This window comes from Gastrolobium bilobum, unplaced genomic scaffold, assembly GCF_033153095.1.
Source record: "Gastrolobium bilobum isolate Gb01-03AN ecotype WA unplaced genomic scaffold, APGP_CSIRO_Gbil_v1 utg12420, whole genome shotgun sequence".
In the NCBI taxonomy this organism is placed as follows: Eukaryota; Viridiplantae; Streptophyta; class Magnoliopsida; order Fabales; family Fabaceae; genus Gastrolobium; species Gastrolobium bilobum.
This window is the reverse complement of record NW_026895837.1, coordinates 17,062-33,271: the sequence shown is the minus strand read 5'-3', so window position 1 is coordinate 33,271 and position 16,210 is coordinate 17,062. Positions and strand designations below refer to the sequence as shown.

Sequence of the window (16,210 nt, the reverse complement as noted above, 5' to 3'; positions counted from 1 at the left end):
AGTAAATATATTAATCAGTAAAATATAGCATGAAAACTCGTACATCACACGAACATGCGACTTATATTTTACTTTACCCTGCATTTGAGATTAATTAGTATCAATTGTGAAAAAAAGGTTATTGAGAGATAAATGACGTCTAAAATATATATTTATTAAAAACAAACATGTTAAATGAATATAATTTATGAAATGAATATATTTAAAAAATGTCAGTTGATTTAGTATTTTAAGATTTAGATCTACTATTCTACTTGATAAACTTTATCAAAATAACTTTTTAAGATTAATCTGTCACGTGAGATAATATATTATCTCCCTGGAAACAATGTGGTTTTACTTCGTACGTAAAAAAAAAACTTAGAAAATGAGGAACCTATGCTCTTTCCTCTCTCTTTCTGCAAATCAATATAAAATTTGTAACTTTGATGGAGTTGTTGGAATTTATATATATATATATATATATATATATATATATATATATATATATATATATAAATTGTGTAGACAATATATTGGTTATGAATAAGAAGTTTGGTAGTGAAAGGGTGTGTCTTTTCGTTGACAAACAGATGTATCTTTTCATCCGAAAGGATGTGTTGTTTCATCTGAATGGACGTGTTGTTTCATCCTTGAAGGGGTGTCTTTTCGTGTTGAACGAATGTGTCTTTTCGTGTCCAACGGATGTGTTGTTTCGTCGTCGAATAGGTACCTTTTGAAACGTGACTTTACGTTGTCTATAAATAGACACTTACACCTTCAGAAAATGGATCCAATTTTTCTGCACTGAAACTCTGCCGGAATTTTTCTCCTTCCGGTTTTGCATGTTCCTTTTCATACTCCGGTGTAGTTTCCTCTGGCATTCAGTTGTGTTCGTTTGGGCTGTTGATTGGTAGTGCCATCATTCTTCAGACGAAATCCGTTCTATCCTGGGAGACAAGTGTCCATCAACCTTTGGCATCAGTGAGGGGGCAAATTGTCTTAAGGAGACATGTTCTGTGGGCTCGGATTTTATTCCTCTGATACTGCATTTTTCATTCTTCTGACTCTGTCTGTTTCACACATATCAAGTAAGTCTGTTTTTAATATTTTTAATTGCACAGTGATAATTCTGATCATCTACTCCCTTCTGGTTTATTCATGGGTTCAAGCCTCTTAGTGATTTAATATCACCCACTATCTTCAATAACAATCTTAAGACAATTTGGTGTTTTGAACCCGTGATCAGTATATTCTGTTTTCTGTTTTATATACTGTTTTTATTTACTATATAATTAAAAGATTAATCTGTGTGATTGATCGGAGTTTCTGTTTGTGTAACAGAAATGTAATTTATAATCTGTGTTGAGTGTTTGATTTGTGAACATTCAAATGGTGAAATATTTATTTTGATATTTTATAAATATTAATATATATTTTAGTTTTTATGAGTATCGATTTTTCCTTGAATATTCATCTGTGTTTGAATATTGGAAGTGATGCGTTTAATCTGCATCTAATTACGAAAGTATAGATTTTTCGTTGATAATATAGGATTAATCTGATACTTGAATAGCGATTTTCCTGCATATATACCATATTGATTCGTAACTTGAAAAGTTTTTATTGGCTTTTCTCGGTAAATGTGCCAAATGATTTGCATGGCCTTTGAAAGTTGAAACCGTGAACAACAGTGTTAATTTCTTTTCACAATATCATCTCGATTGTCGTGCCAATTGCCTTCAAATAGAATTTGAAATTTGTTCTACAGTGTTGGTTCTGTATATTAGTTTGAAACTTTTCTCAAAGTAATGCGCTGATTTTGATGTTACGAAAATCAAAAAAAAAAAATGTTCCAATATTATGAATCAGAAGATATAAAGCAATGCCTCAATTCGGATGGAAAGAAACCGTTTGGCAGGTTTCGGAAACCGTGTATATGTGTTTTTCCTGTTTCACTTATTCACGGTTAATCCATTGTTGGTGTCTTTTATTGGAGGCATTATTTTATTGTTATAATGATATGATTTTGGCAGCCATGGATGCAATACTGTGTGGAATTTTTGCATCAATATGTGTGGTGGGCCATGGTGGCATCAATTTATGCATGCATATATATATATATGCATTGATGTTTGTATCATAACATGTTGATATCAGTTTTGTTTTTTTGATTACAAAACACGTACGAATGCTAATTTGTACTTGATGAATCCATTGTTGGTCTCATTCATTGTCTTTTATATCTGATATCGGGGATGGATGTTCATGGCTGAAATAAGCATCATGTTTAACGGCTACATATTAAAGTGACAGTTATCTTATAAAAAAAAAAAATGGTTTCTATGAAAGACATAGATATGTCCAGGATTTACCATGTTGCGTGTATAACTTTATATATAAAAAAATTTCATGTGTGTGGAAGGATTCTTTTCAATTGGTTTGAGATTGAATCATATAATTTTTTAGTTTGTTGTTCTACATTAGAAGTGGAAAACTCTTGCTAATAACTTCCCTTGCGCATACGCATAATGACTGGTTCTGTTATCAGTCTATAAATTTTGAGAACATGCAAGGTTGGGCGGGCTTGGCTGTCGAACTTTGATATGTATATATATGACTGATTGATGCATTACGGCTTAAAGGAATTTTTTCTAAAGGGGGCATTGATATAAATGACCTATATATGTGTTTTAGCCACGGGTTATGTTCAATGAGAAATGCAGTGAAATTTGATGCCATTTAATGGTATATAGTATGAAAATGAGAAATTTTATGACATGAATGTTTTGTTATATTAATTATTATGTGTGAAATGTCATGCATTTATTGCCATTCAATGGTATATGGTACACTTAATGGATTTGATGGTATATGATGGTGTTCGATATCCATTAACTCGTGACTTATAAATGTGAAAGTTTGACTTTATGATTTAGGCAAGTAATAATTATTGCTTAAAAAATGCACTATGTGCTTTGATGGATATAAAAAATCTTATATCTAGTGAAATATTTGATACTATGTGAACTCAAAAGAGCTATCGTAGTGATGGCATGATCAAAGTCAATGTGATGACTTTAAATGTTGTCAATGACATGATAATTGTATACTATTTTATGGTAATGTTCAGTAAGAAAATTAAAGGCATAAGGAGCAATCTAGTGGAGAGAGTATGCTACCCCTTCGAGAAATTTTGTTTTAAGGTTTGGTATTACATACCAAAAGATGGCTCCTTATGCTTCAGAATCCAATAGGATTGCTAAGAAAAAGACCCAGACATTAAATGAAATGATATTGTTGATGTCTGGTTTGTGGGGGAAAGTCATTTAATGACAAATTATAAATAATCCCTAAAGTACCCCACAAGAAAATTAAGAACAGCCCCTATGAAATATGGAAAGGTAGGGAGCCTACCTTGAATTATCTTGAAGTGTGGGGGTGTTTGACAAATAACATACCATATGACATATGGAAAGGAAAGAAGTCATCCCTGAAATACTTTAGAGTATGGGGGTGCTTGGCTAAGGTTGCGGTTCCTAAACCCCAAAGGTTGAAAATCGGACCTAAAACCGTTGATTGTGTATTCATCGGTTATGCACTTAATAGTAGTGCTTATCGGTTTCTAGTGTATAAATCTGATGTCTCAGATATACATGCTAATACGGTTATTGAGTCAAAGGAAGTTACTTTCTTTGAAGACGTATTTCCGTATAAGAGGATACCTGAATCAAGTGGTAATAATGATGATCAGGTTGTGATACCTCAGGATGCTACAATTGATACTGATCCTGTAGAGGATATAGAAGATGAACCTAGACGTAGCAAGAGGCAAAGGACCGCCACATCTTTTGGACCTGATTTTATGACATATTTATTAGAAAAATGAGCCTCGAACATATAAGGAAGCTATAACGTCTCCGGAAGGACCATTCTGGGAAGAAGCTATCAATAGTGAGATAGAATCTATCTTGTCCAACCACACTTGGGAATTGGTAAATCTTCCTACTGGCAATAAGCCTTTAGGGAGTAAGTGGGTTTTCAAAAGAAAAATGAAAGAGAATGACACTATTGATAAATATAAAGCAAGGCTTGTGGTAAAAGGTTACAGGCAACGTGAAGGTCTCGATTATTTCGATACTTATTCACCGGTTACAAGGATCACATCCATTAGGATGTTGATCGCGGTAGCTACATTGAATGGATTACAAATACATCAAATGGATGTTAAGACCGCCTTCTTAAACGGCGACCTGGAAGAAGAGATATATTTAGAACAACCTGAAGGTTTTGTTGTTCCAGGACTAGAACGGAAAGTTTGTTGCTTAATAAAATCCCTTTACGGGTTAAAGCAAGCTCCAAAACAATGGCATGAGAAATTTGACAAAGATATGTTGTCAAATGGATTTCGAATTAATGAATGTGACAAATGTGTCTATGTTCGAAATACTGAAAAAGGTTTTGCCATTGTCTGTCTTTATGTAGACGACATGTTAATCATGGGTAGTAATAATCAAATGATTAATGCTACTAAACAATTACTTAAAAGTAAGTTTGATATGAAAGATATGGGGATAGCAGACGTTATCCTAGGTATTAAAATCCATAGAACATCTACAGGGTTGGCCTTATCACAGGCTCACTATGTAGCTAAGGTTCTTCAGAAATTCAAGAGTTTGAAAATAACTCCTGTGAGGAACCCTGTAGATTCTAATCTGAGTTTATTAAAGAACACTGGTAAAGCTACAACACAAAAGCTATATGCTCAAGTGTTGGGAAGCCTTATGTATGTTATAAACTGCACTAGACCTGATATTGCTTATGCAGTAAGTCTGTTAAGTCGCTTTACCAGTAATCCAAATGAGAATCATTGGAAAGCTATGGTAAGAGTTTTGGGATACTTGAAGTATACTCAGAATTATGCTTTGCATTACGAGAAATACCCCGCGGTTATAGAAGGGTATTGTGATGCAAATTGGATCACCGGCTCTAATGACACTAGATCCACAAGTGGATATGTGTTCACCCTTGGTGGAGGTGCTGTGTCTTGGAAATCGTCCAAGCAAACCTGCATTGCAAGGTCAACCATGGAAGCAGAATTTATTGCTTTAGATAAGGCCGGTGAAGAAGCCGAATGGCTTCGTAATTTTATTGAGGATGTTCCTAATTGGCCAAGACCGGTCCCAGCCGTATGCATACATTGTGATAGCCAAGCAGCTATTGGAAGGGCCAAGAACGTCATGTATAACGGTAAGTCTAGACACATACGTCGTAGACATGATACCGTAAGACAACTACTCTCGAATGGAATTATTTCAATTGACTATGTTAAATCTAAGGAGAACATATCGGATCCGTTAACCAAAGGGATTCCTAGAGAGTTGGTCGAAAATTTGTCAAAAGGAATGTGTTTAAGGCCTATCAATTGTTGAGCATTGCGGTAACTCTACCTAGAAGAGTGGAGATCCCATGAACTAGGTTCAAAGAGACAACTAAGTGATGGTCGACTGTTCAAACACTGTGGAGTTTTTAAACTCATACTCATTCCTAAGACAAGACAGTGTATTATGAGGGTAAGCATTTAGGCTTTTAATGATTTCTTAATTTGTTGTGTTCAGATGATGTATAGTGAGTTACATCAAAAGAAATCACCTATGTGAGTGTGAAGTGAGGGCCGCTTCTATGAGAATTTTTCAAAGGCCGATTCTCTAAAACACTCGCAGAACCAGGCAGGTGTCCCACGGCCAAAATGGGCACAACAAAGAACCAACTATGCTAGATAAGCAATTGTGTGACTCCTATTGTCTAGGTATACACTAAAGGTTGACGGTTCAAGTCGACCTAGACCACCGATTGACCGAGTATATCCGATAGGTTTTCACTAGAGAAGGTTCAAAGGTAACTCCACCTATCTCGATACAGTTGTTTCTCGTTGAGGAAATTACACTCTGCATTTATACTCTTATGCATTTTTTGTCACGATGATTTGACTTCTTATCCATGTGGGGGATTGTTGGAATTTATATATATATATATATATATATATATATATATATATAAAAATTGTGTAGACAATATATTGGTTATGAATAAGAAGTTTGGTAGTGAAAGGGTGTGTCTTTTCGTTGACAAACAGACGTATCTTTTCATCCGAAAGGATGTGTTGTTTCATCTGAATGGACGTGTTGTTTCATCCTTGAATGGGTGTCTTTTCGTGTTGAACGAATGTGTCTTTTCGTGTCCAACGGATGTGTTGTTTCGTCGTCGAATAGGTACCTTTTGAAACGTGACTTTACGTTGTCTATAAATAGACACTTACACCTTCAGAAAATGGATCCAATTTTTCTGCACTGAAACTCTGCCGGAATTTTTCTCCTTCCGGTTTTGCATGTTCCTTTTCATACTCCGGTGTAGTTTCCTCTGGCATTCAGTTGTGTTCGTTTGGGCTGTTGATTGGTAGTGCCATCATTCTTCAGACGAAATCCGTTCTATCCTGGGAGACAAGTGTCCATCAACCTTTGGCATCAGTGAGGGGGCAAATTGTCTTAAGGAGACATGTTCTGTGGGCTCGGATTTTATTCCTCTGATACTGCATTTTTCATTCTTCTGACTCTGTCTGTTTCACACATATCAAGTAAGTATGTTTTTAATATTTTTAATTGCACACTGATAATTCTGATCATCTACTCCCTTCTGGTTTATTCATGGGTTCAAGCCTCTTAGTGATTTAATATCACCCACTATCTTCAATAACAGGAGTTTCAAAAGAGCACTTTCCTGCGAGTTTGGTTTATCTTAAAGGCTTAGAAAAGACACTCAACATATAAAAGATAGAGTTTAAATATGGACGCCTTTACCTCCATATGTTAGAGGAACCTCCAGAGTATCAGACTCTGTTGAGTAGGGAAATATTTTATATGGTTCAGGATCACTAAATTTTTTGGTATTCTCTCTCACAATATTAATTTTTTCTTTCTTTTTTATCTCTGTTATTTTCTTTCTTTTCCAATTTTACCTTTCTATTTACACTAAGGGACCACATAAAAAATGATATTCAAGTTCACAGAAAATAATCTCGTTAAGTAGGACTGTATGGGTATAGCAAGCCCAAGATTTTGTAACCATATTTAGTTCTTTCCTTATAATTCAAAAAAAATAAAAACATGGATGCCTTTTACGAATACAACAAATAGGAACGAATGGGGCGGGTACAAAATCTAGACCAGATCAGCGTGAATAACGTGGGCCTGTTTGAGATTTATTCTCAAAAACGGTTTTTTATCTTCAAAACAAAGAATAAAACAACTTATTTGATAAGACTTGTTTTGTAAAAAAGATAAAAAAAAATAAAAAAAAATTGTAACTGTTTTTCTTTTGTTTTTAGAATTAAAATATGTCTGAGTTTTTGTTTTATATTTTAACTTTTAATTTTCTAAACAAAAACATAGAAAACAATTGTTTCATTAACTATTCTAGAAATAATTTTAAAAACAAAAAAAAATCAGAATACAATCAAACAGACTCCAAATGACTCCATTAGATTTCCTATTATGCACCATGAAGGAAAATAGCTTAAAAATTTAGGCTTTGAAACCTCATCAAAATTTACTATCTTTGTATCTGATTTGCAGACAAACAGAAGAGGAGCCTGATTGATTAAATAGACAAAAATAGTTTTTTAATATTTAAAGGGTTCACTTTTTCTGCAGTTACTGCAGATAAGTTATCTGCAGTAAGCCCAATACGACGTCGTTTTGAGGCGGAAATCATGGTGTTTTTGTAATTTTAATTTATTTCAGGGTTATAATAGTCTTTATATTTATAATTTTTTAAGATTTCAATACCAAAACGACGTCGTTTTAGGAATAAATGCAGATAAATTATCTGCATTAACTGCAGAAACATTTTTCCCATATTTAAAACAAGAAAACTTGTTTGGAGAGAGTTGTTATGATTCTAAAAATCATGATTTTTGTTTGTTTTATAAAATTAAAAAATCAGAATAACCCAAGGATGTTTTCAAAAGTTTTTTTTTTGCGGTGACAATTTTATAAATATGAGAAATCGTTAATGAATTTTTTGTAAATAAATTTAATTTCTTTTTAATTTTAAATTACTTACTTATTTTAGTAGAAATTTTAAATTATTTTACGGTGACAATATCATAATTATGAAATTTCGTTAATGACATTTTTGTAAATAATGCAATTTCTTTATAACTTCAAATCTTACTATACTCAAACAAGTTTTACTATTTTTTTACTCCTAGAATCAGTTTTTTTTTTTTTGGAAACCCAAAATTAATTTCTAAAACTTATATTCAAAACAATTTAAAAAAAACACATTATTTTATTAAATTCCTTACCAAAAAAAAATTATTAAATTAATTAGTAATTAATGAACGTTTAACAGTTTCTCTTTGAATGCGGTCTGGCCATTCAGAGCACGTGGGTGATACCTTTGGATCTTAAATTGTCGGGTATAATCACGATCAACATGTAAATAATATAATAATAAATGATAAAGGAGGACAAACCCAATGGCAACTAGGAATGTTACTGTGTCCAGATAAACATTTTTTTTATCGTCATTTTTGTCGCAGTTGTATGAGAAATATAAGAGTTATATTGTAGGAATAAAAATCTGATTATGTTATAAATTATAATTATTATTACAGGTAATATATAGTTATAATATTAAAATTATTATTTTTTCTCTGTCACGTTAGCCGACAACCTTTTGAAGAGAAAAAAAATAATTTTTAATATTATGATTATATTATCTATAATACATAATTATATTTTTTTGTAAGACCAAATTTCTTTGATGCAACGTGACGAATTGAAACCCCAATCTATATAATGTTACACATTCGATCGACCCAAGTCCTATAACCCAACCCATAGTAAAGATTGGGCCCGCAAACCCAACCGTACAAGGATGCTTCTCAAGCTATAAGGATTATCTAATGAAATAAAACTAGAAACCTTATCCATTACTTGAATTATAATTAGGGAAAAATGTCTATACTTTTAAATTACACAACTTACATCCTTTCACTCTCACAAAGAGGTGGGACCCACAACTTTATTTTTTTTTTCAACTCTCTCTCCTCCTTTATCTATCTCTTTCTCTCTCTTAAAATGACACAATTTTACATCCTTTAAAATTATACACACTTTTCCCTTATAATTATTAGTATAGGAGTCTATCTATTTGTTTTATCTATTTATTTTAAATTAGAATTGTTAGGCTTATCGTTATTTACTTTTTATATTTATAGAGATATATAGTATGGAAATTATATTTAAAGGGTATTTCCAAATCAATAAAACAGTCCAGTTTATTCCAATTTCCTATATTTCTCTCTCTATCCTCTTCTCTTTGTCTTTCTTTTGTTTCCCATTGTGGTTTAAGACCATTGTGGTTTAGATGTATAGGATCATCGTAGTTTATTATTACCTCTTGTTAGCGCGGATATGAGATGATGCTCCACACTCTTTGATTCTTTGCGTCACAGCACAAACTCACGAACTACTGTGTCAAAGCACGAACAGATCTCTTATGTTCTGGTAAACCTTCCAAATTATCTCTCAAAGGAAAAGGAGAAGTGTGTGCACGTTTTTCAGATCTACGCTTACCTCTATGTTCGATTTGACCTATGAGGCTGATGACTTAAGTGATAGTATTTATAAAGGTTCCAAGAAACCCTAGCCCTAAGCTCATTGGGCTCTAGGTTTTTTGGGTTCTTCTCATACTCTTAGCCCACTTGGGCTTCTTAATATATATAATCTTAAACCCACCATTGGAAACTTTGCTAACGTGTTGCTCTGTCCTTCATCCTCAACTTTGTGTTCACACTTGAGAAGAGTTTGAAAAGTTAACTCTTTTGGAAATCTTTTACTTTTTGCAAAAAAAAAAATTGTAAAAAGGGTGGGATAATATCAAAATTCGTTGGTGGCAGACAACTGTATAACTTTTCCACTTTTTGCTGCATCAGTAATGGTGAAGTGTATTCTACAAGCACTCAAATTATATAAAATAAATAAATGACGACTTTGCCTATGAATAAGATGTATGTAATTGGGCGGGATTCATTTAATAACTCTCATTCTTTCACCTTTTCTTCTCCGCGAAAAACCCTAGCCCCTTCTCTTCTATTCTCACCCTTCAATCAAATCATAAAAATGGTAACCTTTTCGTTATCCTATCTTCCTTCTGAACGATTCATTGAATCTGACTTGAATGTTTTCTTCAAGTTTTCTTTCATTCAATCAAATCAACGACTCCCCCAACAAAAATGGTTACCTTTGGCCGATGCTCAACTCACAATGACAATATTGCGTTTTTATCACTTAAATTGCTGCCAACTACAAGCAGCTCAACTCAAAGAGGATGTTGATAAAGTATTATTATCACTACTTTCTTTCACCTCTGCTTTTATTTCATTTCATTGGTTCTACCATTTTAAGTGTGTTATTGCGTTTTTTCTTTTCTTTTTTTTTTTTTTTTTCAGCGACCAAGACACTGAGCAGAGGCATTTCTGAGGTCGTTGTTCAACAAGCTGCCAACTACAAGCAACTCAACTCAAAAAGGGTGTTGATGAAGGTATTATCACTACTTTGCCTCTGTTTTTTATTTCATTGGTTGTACCATTTTAAGTGTCATTGCGTTTTCTTTTTCTTTTTGTTTCAGCGACCATAAAACATCTATTTGTATTTGCAGCTCAAAAAAGACACTAAACAGAGGCATTTCTCCTCTTGATGGCACCCGACACTGAGCCTCTTGATATTCTTCTAAAAAATCTTCCTTTTACTTGCTGCTGAGGATAAGGTAACTTCCCCTCCATACCTTTATTTTTCTTAAATCCTCATTTATACTGTACGTCATGTATTTGTTTGTGCTCTATGGTTCATTCATTGTATCTGTATATTATTACTTTTGTTTGTAGTGATAAGCTATTAATTGTTAGAAGCTTTAAAAAATAATTTTGAATTTTTAATACGCAAAATTAAGTTTAATTTACGAAATTATTTTGTATATAAATAGGATGTTTTACTGGACATTTTCCTTTGCTAATCGTGCACATATTTTTTCCATTCTCTGTCTTTTTATCTTCTTCGTCTTCTTTTTCCATTCTCTGTCTTTTTATATTCTTTGTCTTCTAATATTGTTCTAACTAACGCTATGGTCAGCAGCTCTTCTCCACCTCTCAATCACAGGGCTCCGAACAACATCTCAGACCTCAAGATCCCTGCCTTTTTAGGTGTTGACGATCTTAAGCGCTGGATCGATCGTTCTCACTCTGAAATCCTCAAGAATCTCGAAGCTTCTCATTCGCGTCTCCACAACCATTTCAAGGATTCTCCTTTTCACGCTTTCTTGCTCACTTTCTTATATATTGTATAATCACATTTCTGAGATTATTTTGCACTTTATGGCATGTACTATGGATTCTCCTTAGATTGTCTACTTTTCGCTTGATTGCTCGGATAACACGTGAAAAAGAAATGCATGAAACGATTAAAAACTGTTCAAGGACTAGGACATGTCAAACATGAGTTTGAATTCTGTGACCAAACAATCTCAGCTTTTATCTCAAAGGGTGAGTATTTTTTTTTCCTTTTTATTAATACCATTAGCTGCCACAAACAAAAGAAAGTTTTGATACTTCAAAATATGCATGCATCATGTAGAGTATGCATCTTAACCAAAGTGCAAATTATTCTTCCAAAGACTCCCATTTTTCTTTTTCTGTTCATTAAGTTATTTCATGATGATATATAGATCAGGAAATTTGGAAGAGCTATACAAGCGACCAGAGATTGGAGAAACCTATAGAGATTAGAGAAACCTATAAAGCAGTAACAATTGATGTAGAGCATATAAAGCAAAGCTTGAAAGATCTGCCAATAAATGGGAAAGGCAATATTGATGAAGAGCTTGGGTAGCCGATGCACATCTCTTTTGAAGCTTGAGAGAAATACAACCCCTCAAATTGAGATGGTGGGACAAGAGGCTCAATGGGTTGCGGTTTTGTTGCTTCAAGCACATGTTATGTACAACATATGAAAGGAACTACTTGCAGAGAGCAAACATATTTTACTCTCTGCAGATCTTTAAGATACCATAACTTTCCAATCTATATTGGAATATGCCAAAAGTTGAAAGAATAGATCCCGACACAAATTCATATGAAATGATTTTGTAAATCTCCATCTTAATTTGCTTTCCATAAACATTAATTTGTATATGAACGGTTGAAATCAATTCACATGAACTTATGTCACGTTAAAGACCTTATTCTCATAAGCTCCTCACTTTCGCTCCACATCATTGGATGATCTGCTACAAATCTCAAATCATTCTTTTATTCTGTGTTTTTCTTTTCATCTTTTTTGGTTTGTTCAGTTGTAATATAGCGAGCTGTTTTAATTAAGAGAAAATATTAATTGTAGCACACTTTTCCTCTTATTTCCCATTTTTATACCACTTTTCAAAGTACACACAGGCAATATTTGAACCCGAGTTAGACTAATATAGAAATTAAGTGACAAAACAATGCGCACATAGAAGGAACGAATGAACGTTAATTTCTCAACCATTAACTTCCCAACTATCCTGCAAGACCAGCAAAGCAATAAGTAACAACTCTATTGACTTTAAAAAAATGTTAGTAACGTAATTATACTTGCGACGATCAAGGTTTAAATTCTTTTTTAATATTTGTTAAATATTAGCACTTATTACGTAAATTAATGATGTAAACATGTTTAATTTGAAAAATAAAAGGGGGCATTTATTGTTATATTTATTGGATCTAAAACGAACCAAAATGCAGCAACTACACCATTATACGTTCCGTATTGGTAATTGCAGCAACTATATCACTATACGTCCTGCATTCAATAAAATCTTTTGTTTTAATATTCATTTTCTAAAATGATCAGTATTTTGACCTTTAAAGGGGGGAGATGGAGGTTTCTGCGAGGATCAGACCAAGGTCCCAAGAGAGGAAGACTGGATGTCTGGAGATGCATCTTTCAAGGAAATCCTTATGCGCCACAATGGAGAATGGGAAGATGATTTCGTAAAGGAGAATGAAGAGAAAATGGAGGAACGGTCAGAAGAGCCTAATTCTGAAAAGCTGAAGGACAATACAGAGGTTATGTGTGAGGAAGTTGCTGATGGCAGGATGAATTTCAGATTGTCGGCTGAATTTAAAAAAAGAGTTTGGAAGAATTGGCATCAAGCTATATTCGTGAAGCTATTGGGTAAGAAGGTATCTCTAATTTTCATGAGAGAAAAATGGAAAATATGTGGGGAAGGGAGGGTCGGATTTTTGTGACTGACTTGGAGAATGAATATTTCCTTGTTCGTTTTGAGAAAAAAAAAGATATGGAGTTTGCATTCTCGGCAGGGCCATGGGTAATCTTTGACCACCATCTAGCAATTAGATCTTGGGAGCCAGACTTCCAACCTTTTCATGCTTCGATCAACAGGGTCATGGCTTGGATTCCCCTTCCTGAGTTTCCTATTGAGTACGTGAATACGGATTTGGTTAAAAGTATTGGTAACTGGCTAGGGAAATTTGTGAAGATTGATGCAGCTACCACATCTCTTGCGAGGGGAAGGTTTGCGAGATTGTGTGTTGAGTTAGATCTCACGAAACCTCTTCAAGGGGAGTACAAAGTGGAAGGAAAAATAAAGAGGGTGGAATATGAGGGCTTAAATCTCATCTGCTACGGTTGTGGCAAATATGGACATAGAATGGAGAATTGTCTGGTCATTTCTACTAAGGAGCCAAATCAAGGATCTCTTGAAAGTGAATGGGATAAGGGTGTCCAATATAGTCAACGAGAAATGCCTTCGGGAGCAGAAGTGGAAACTCTTAAATTTGGGCCTTGGATGCAAGTGGTAAGGGGAAAAAGAAGTAAGAGCAACCAGGGGTTCAAAAATGAAATTGCTAAAGAGAAACAAGATAAGACCATTACATGGACATCAAACAAATTTATTATGTTGAAAGATCAGGAAATTGAAGAAGATGCAGGGGTTCAACCAGGAACAATGGTGGTGTACCAATCACCCTCGCAGAGCTCCATTCAATCCAAAAAACAGGAAGAGTTCTCATCAACCAGAGGCTTTGGTGGAAACAAAATCACGATATATACTTGCTGGTGATCAAAGTAGAGAAGAGAGCAAAAGTGTGAAGTCTGGTAACAACAATGTTGGAAAAAAGTCAATTGGTAATGGGAGTGGGATAATTAAATCTTCTATGAAGAATGCAATGACAGAGACTCGTCCATCTCTTAAAAGGCCATTGACTAAGACAGTAACTTCGGGTAATGTGGCCAATCCTCCTATCTCTGCCAACAATAATTTTCAGAGGCAGATTTCTAGTGCAGGGGGACCTGTTCATAAATCTGCAGGTGGTGTTTTGGATCCAAAACCACCAAATCCAATGGTTGAGGACAGAAGTCAATATGATGAGGTAAATGAACTGGATTTTAGTGTAGATGAAGAAGGCTTTTTGCAAAAGGAAAAGGTGGTGCAGGTTCCCCTAAACCCTGCAGATATGCAACCTAGTTATTGATGAATTTTATCATCTGGAATACTAGAGGGGCCGCTAAGAGAGAACTTGGTGGTGCTCTTAAGACTATGATAAGGAAGTACTCTGTTGATGTTGTTGTTCTGTTGGAACCTCGAACTAGTAGTGAAGTGTGTAGAAAATTGATGAAAAAATTGGGGTTTGATAGTCTCATAGTTGAAGAAGCACAAGGGTTTTCTGGTGGGATATGGATTATGTGGCACTCAAAGAAGATAGAAGTGGTAGTTGTATCTCCATCTTCTCAATCCATCCATTGCAAGATCAAAATTCCCATTGGTAAGATTTTTGATTTTACGACTGTTTATGCAAGTCCTACACAGAATTTAAGAGAAAAGCTTTGGGATGAATTGCGTAATCTTAGTGATACTATAATGGGTCCTTGGATATTAGGTGGAGATTTTAATGAAATTGCTTACTCTCATGAGAAAAAAGGGGGTGTAGCAGTTGATCCTTCAAAGTGTGCTAAGTTTGCTTCTATTCTTAATGAGTGCCAGGTTGCTGATTTGGAGTGTGATGGCTCACCCTTTACTTGGCAAGGCCCCAAATGGGGTAATACGGGAAGAATTTATAAACGAATAGATAGAGTAGTAGCCAACATTGAGTGGAGGTTTCTGTTTGATGATGCTAGAGTCTCATCTCTTCCAAGATTGTTTTCTGATCACAATCCCCTTTTATCAAAGTTGCTTGAGGACCACAGAAATAATGGTAAGAAGCCTTTCTGTTTTTTTGCTGCTTGGCAAGAGCACCACTTATTTAAAGATTTCCTGCAGACTAAGTGGGATCATGGATTTGACTTACCGTATATGCTCCAAAGGTTGGTACCGGATATTAAGGAATGGAATAAGCGAATTTTTGGCAATATTGATAGAAGGAAAAGTTCCATTATGAAGAGAATTTCCAATATTCAGCATGACAGAGAACAAAATGACACTTCTTTTTTGAAGAATTTGGAAGAAAAATGCCAAAGTTTGTTGTTAGAAGTGCTTCACGAGGAGGAACTTTTTTGGTTTCAGAAGTCTAGGCAAAAATGGATAATGGATGGGGATAGAAACACAATATTCTACCATTTAAGTACTGTGGTCAGGATAAACTCAAACAAAATCTTTAGACTCAAGAATGATAGTGAAGTGTGGGTGTCGGATCTTCTTGAGCTTAAAAATATGGCGTGTAACTTTTTCAAAGTTTTATTTTCTGAAGATGTCTGTGAGAGAAGATGGATTTCGTCATGGAATCTCTGGCCATCTATTCCCTCTGGTGATCAAACTTATCTTAGCAAGACTCCAAATGAGGTGGAAATAAAGCAAGCAAATTTCAACATGGGAGGCTTCAAAGCTCCAGGTACTGATGGTTTTCCTGCAATTTTTTATTAGAAAAATTGGGAAATGGTTAAAAGTCAATTCTGTTCACTAGTTCATCAGATTTGGAATTATCCTGAGCTTCTGGCATCTATAGACTCTACTCTTCTTGTTTTGATCCCCAGAATCCATATGCCTGTTTATATCAGCCAATTTCGGCCAATTTCCTTTTGCCCTGTGATTTACAAAGTTATCAGCAAATTAATTGTTAGCCGTTTAAAACCAATTATGGCTAAAGTTATTTCTCCTGCTCAAACTAGTTTCGTTC

General features: G+C 34.4%; 1 protein-coding gene across 1 annotated transcript; it reads left to right on the top strand.

Moving 5' to 3' along the window:
- Positions 1-14,571: 14,571 nt before the first annotated feature.
- On the top strand, positions 14,572-15,957 carry LOC133296287 (uncharacterized). The gene has a single exon (XM_061495240.1). The coding sequence runs from the start codon at positions 14,572-14,574 to the stop codon at positions 15,955-15,957; it is 1,386 nt and encodes a 461-aa protein (XP_061351224.1).
- The last annotated feature ends 253 nt before the right edge of the window (positions 15,958-16,210 follow it).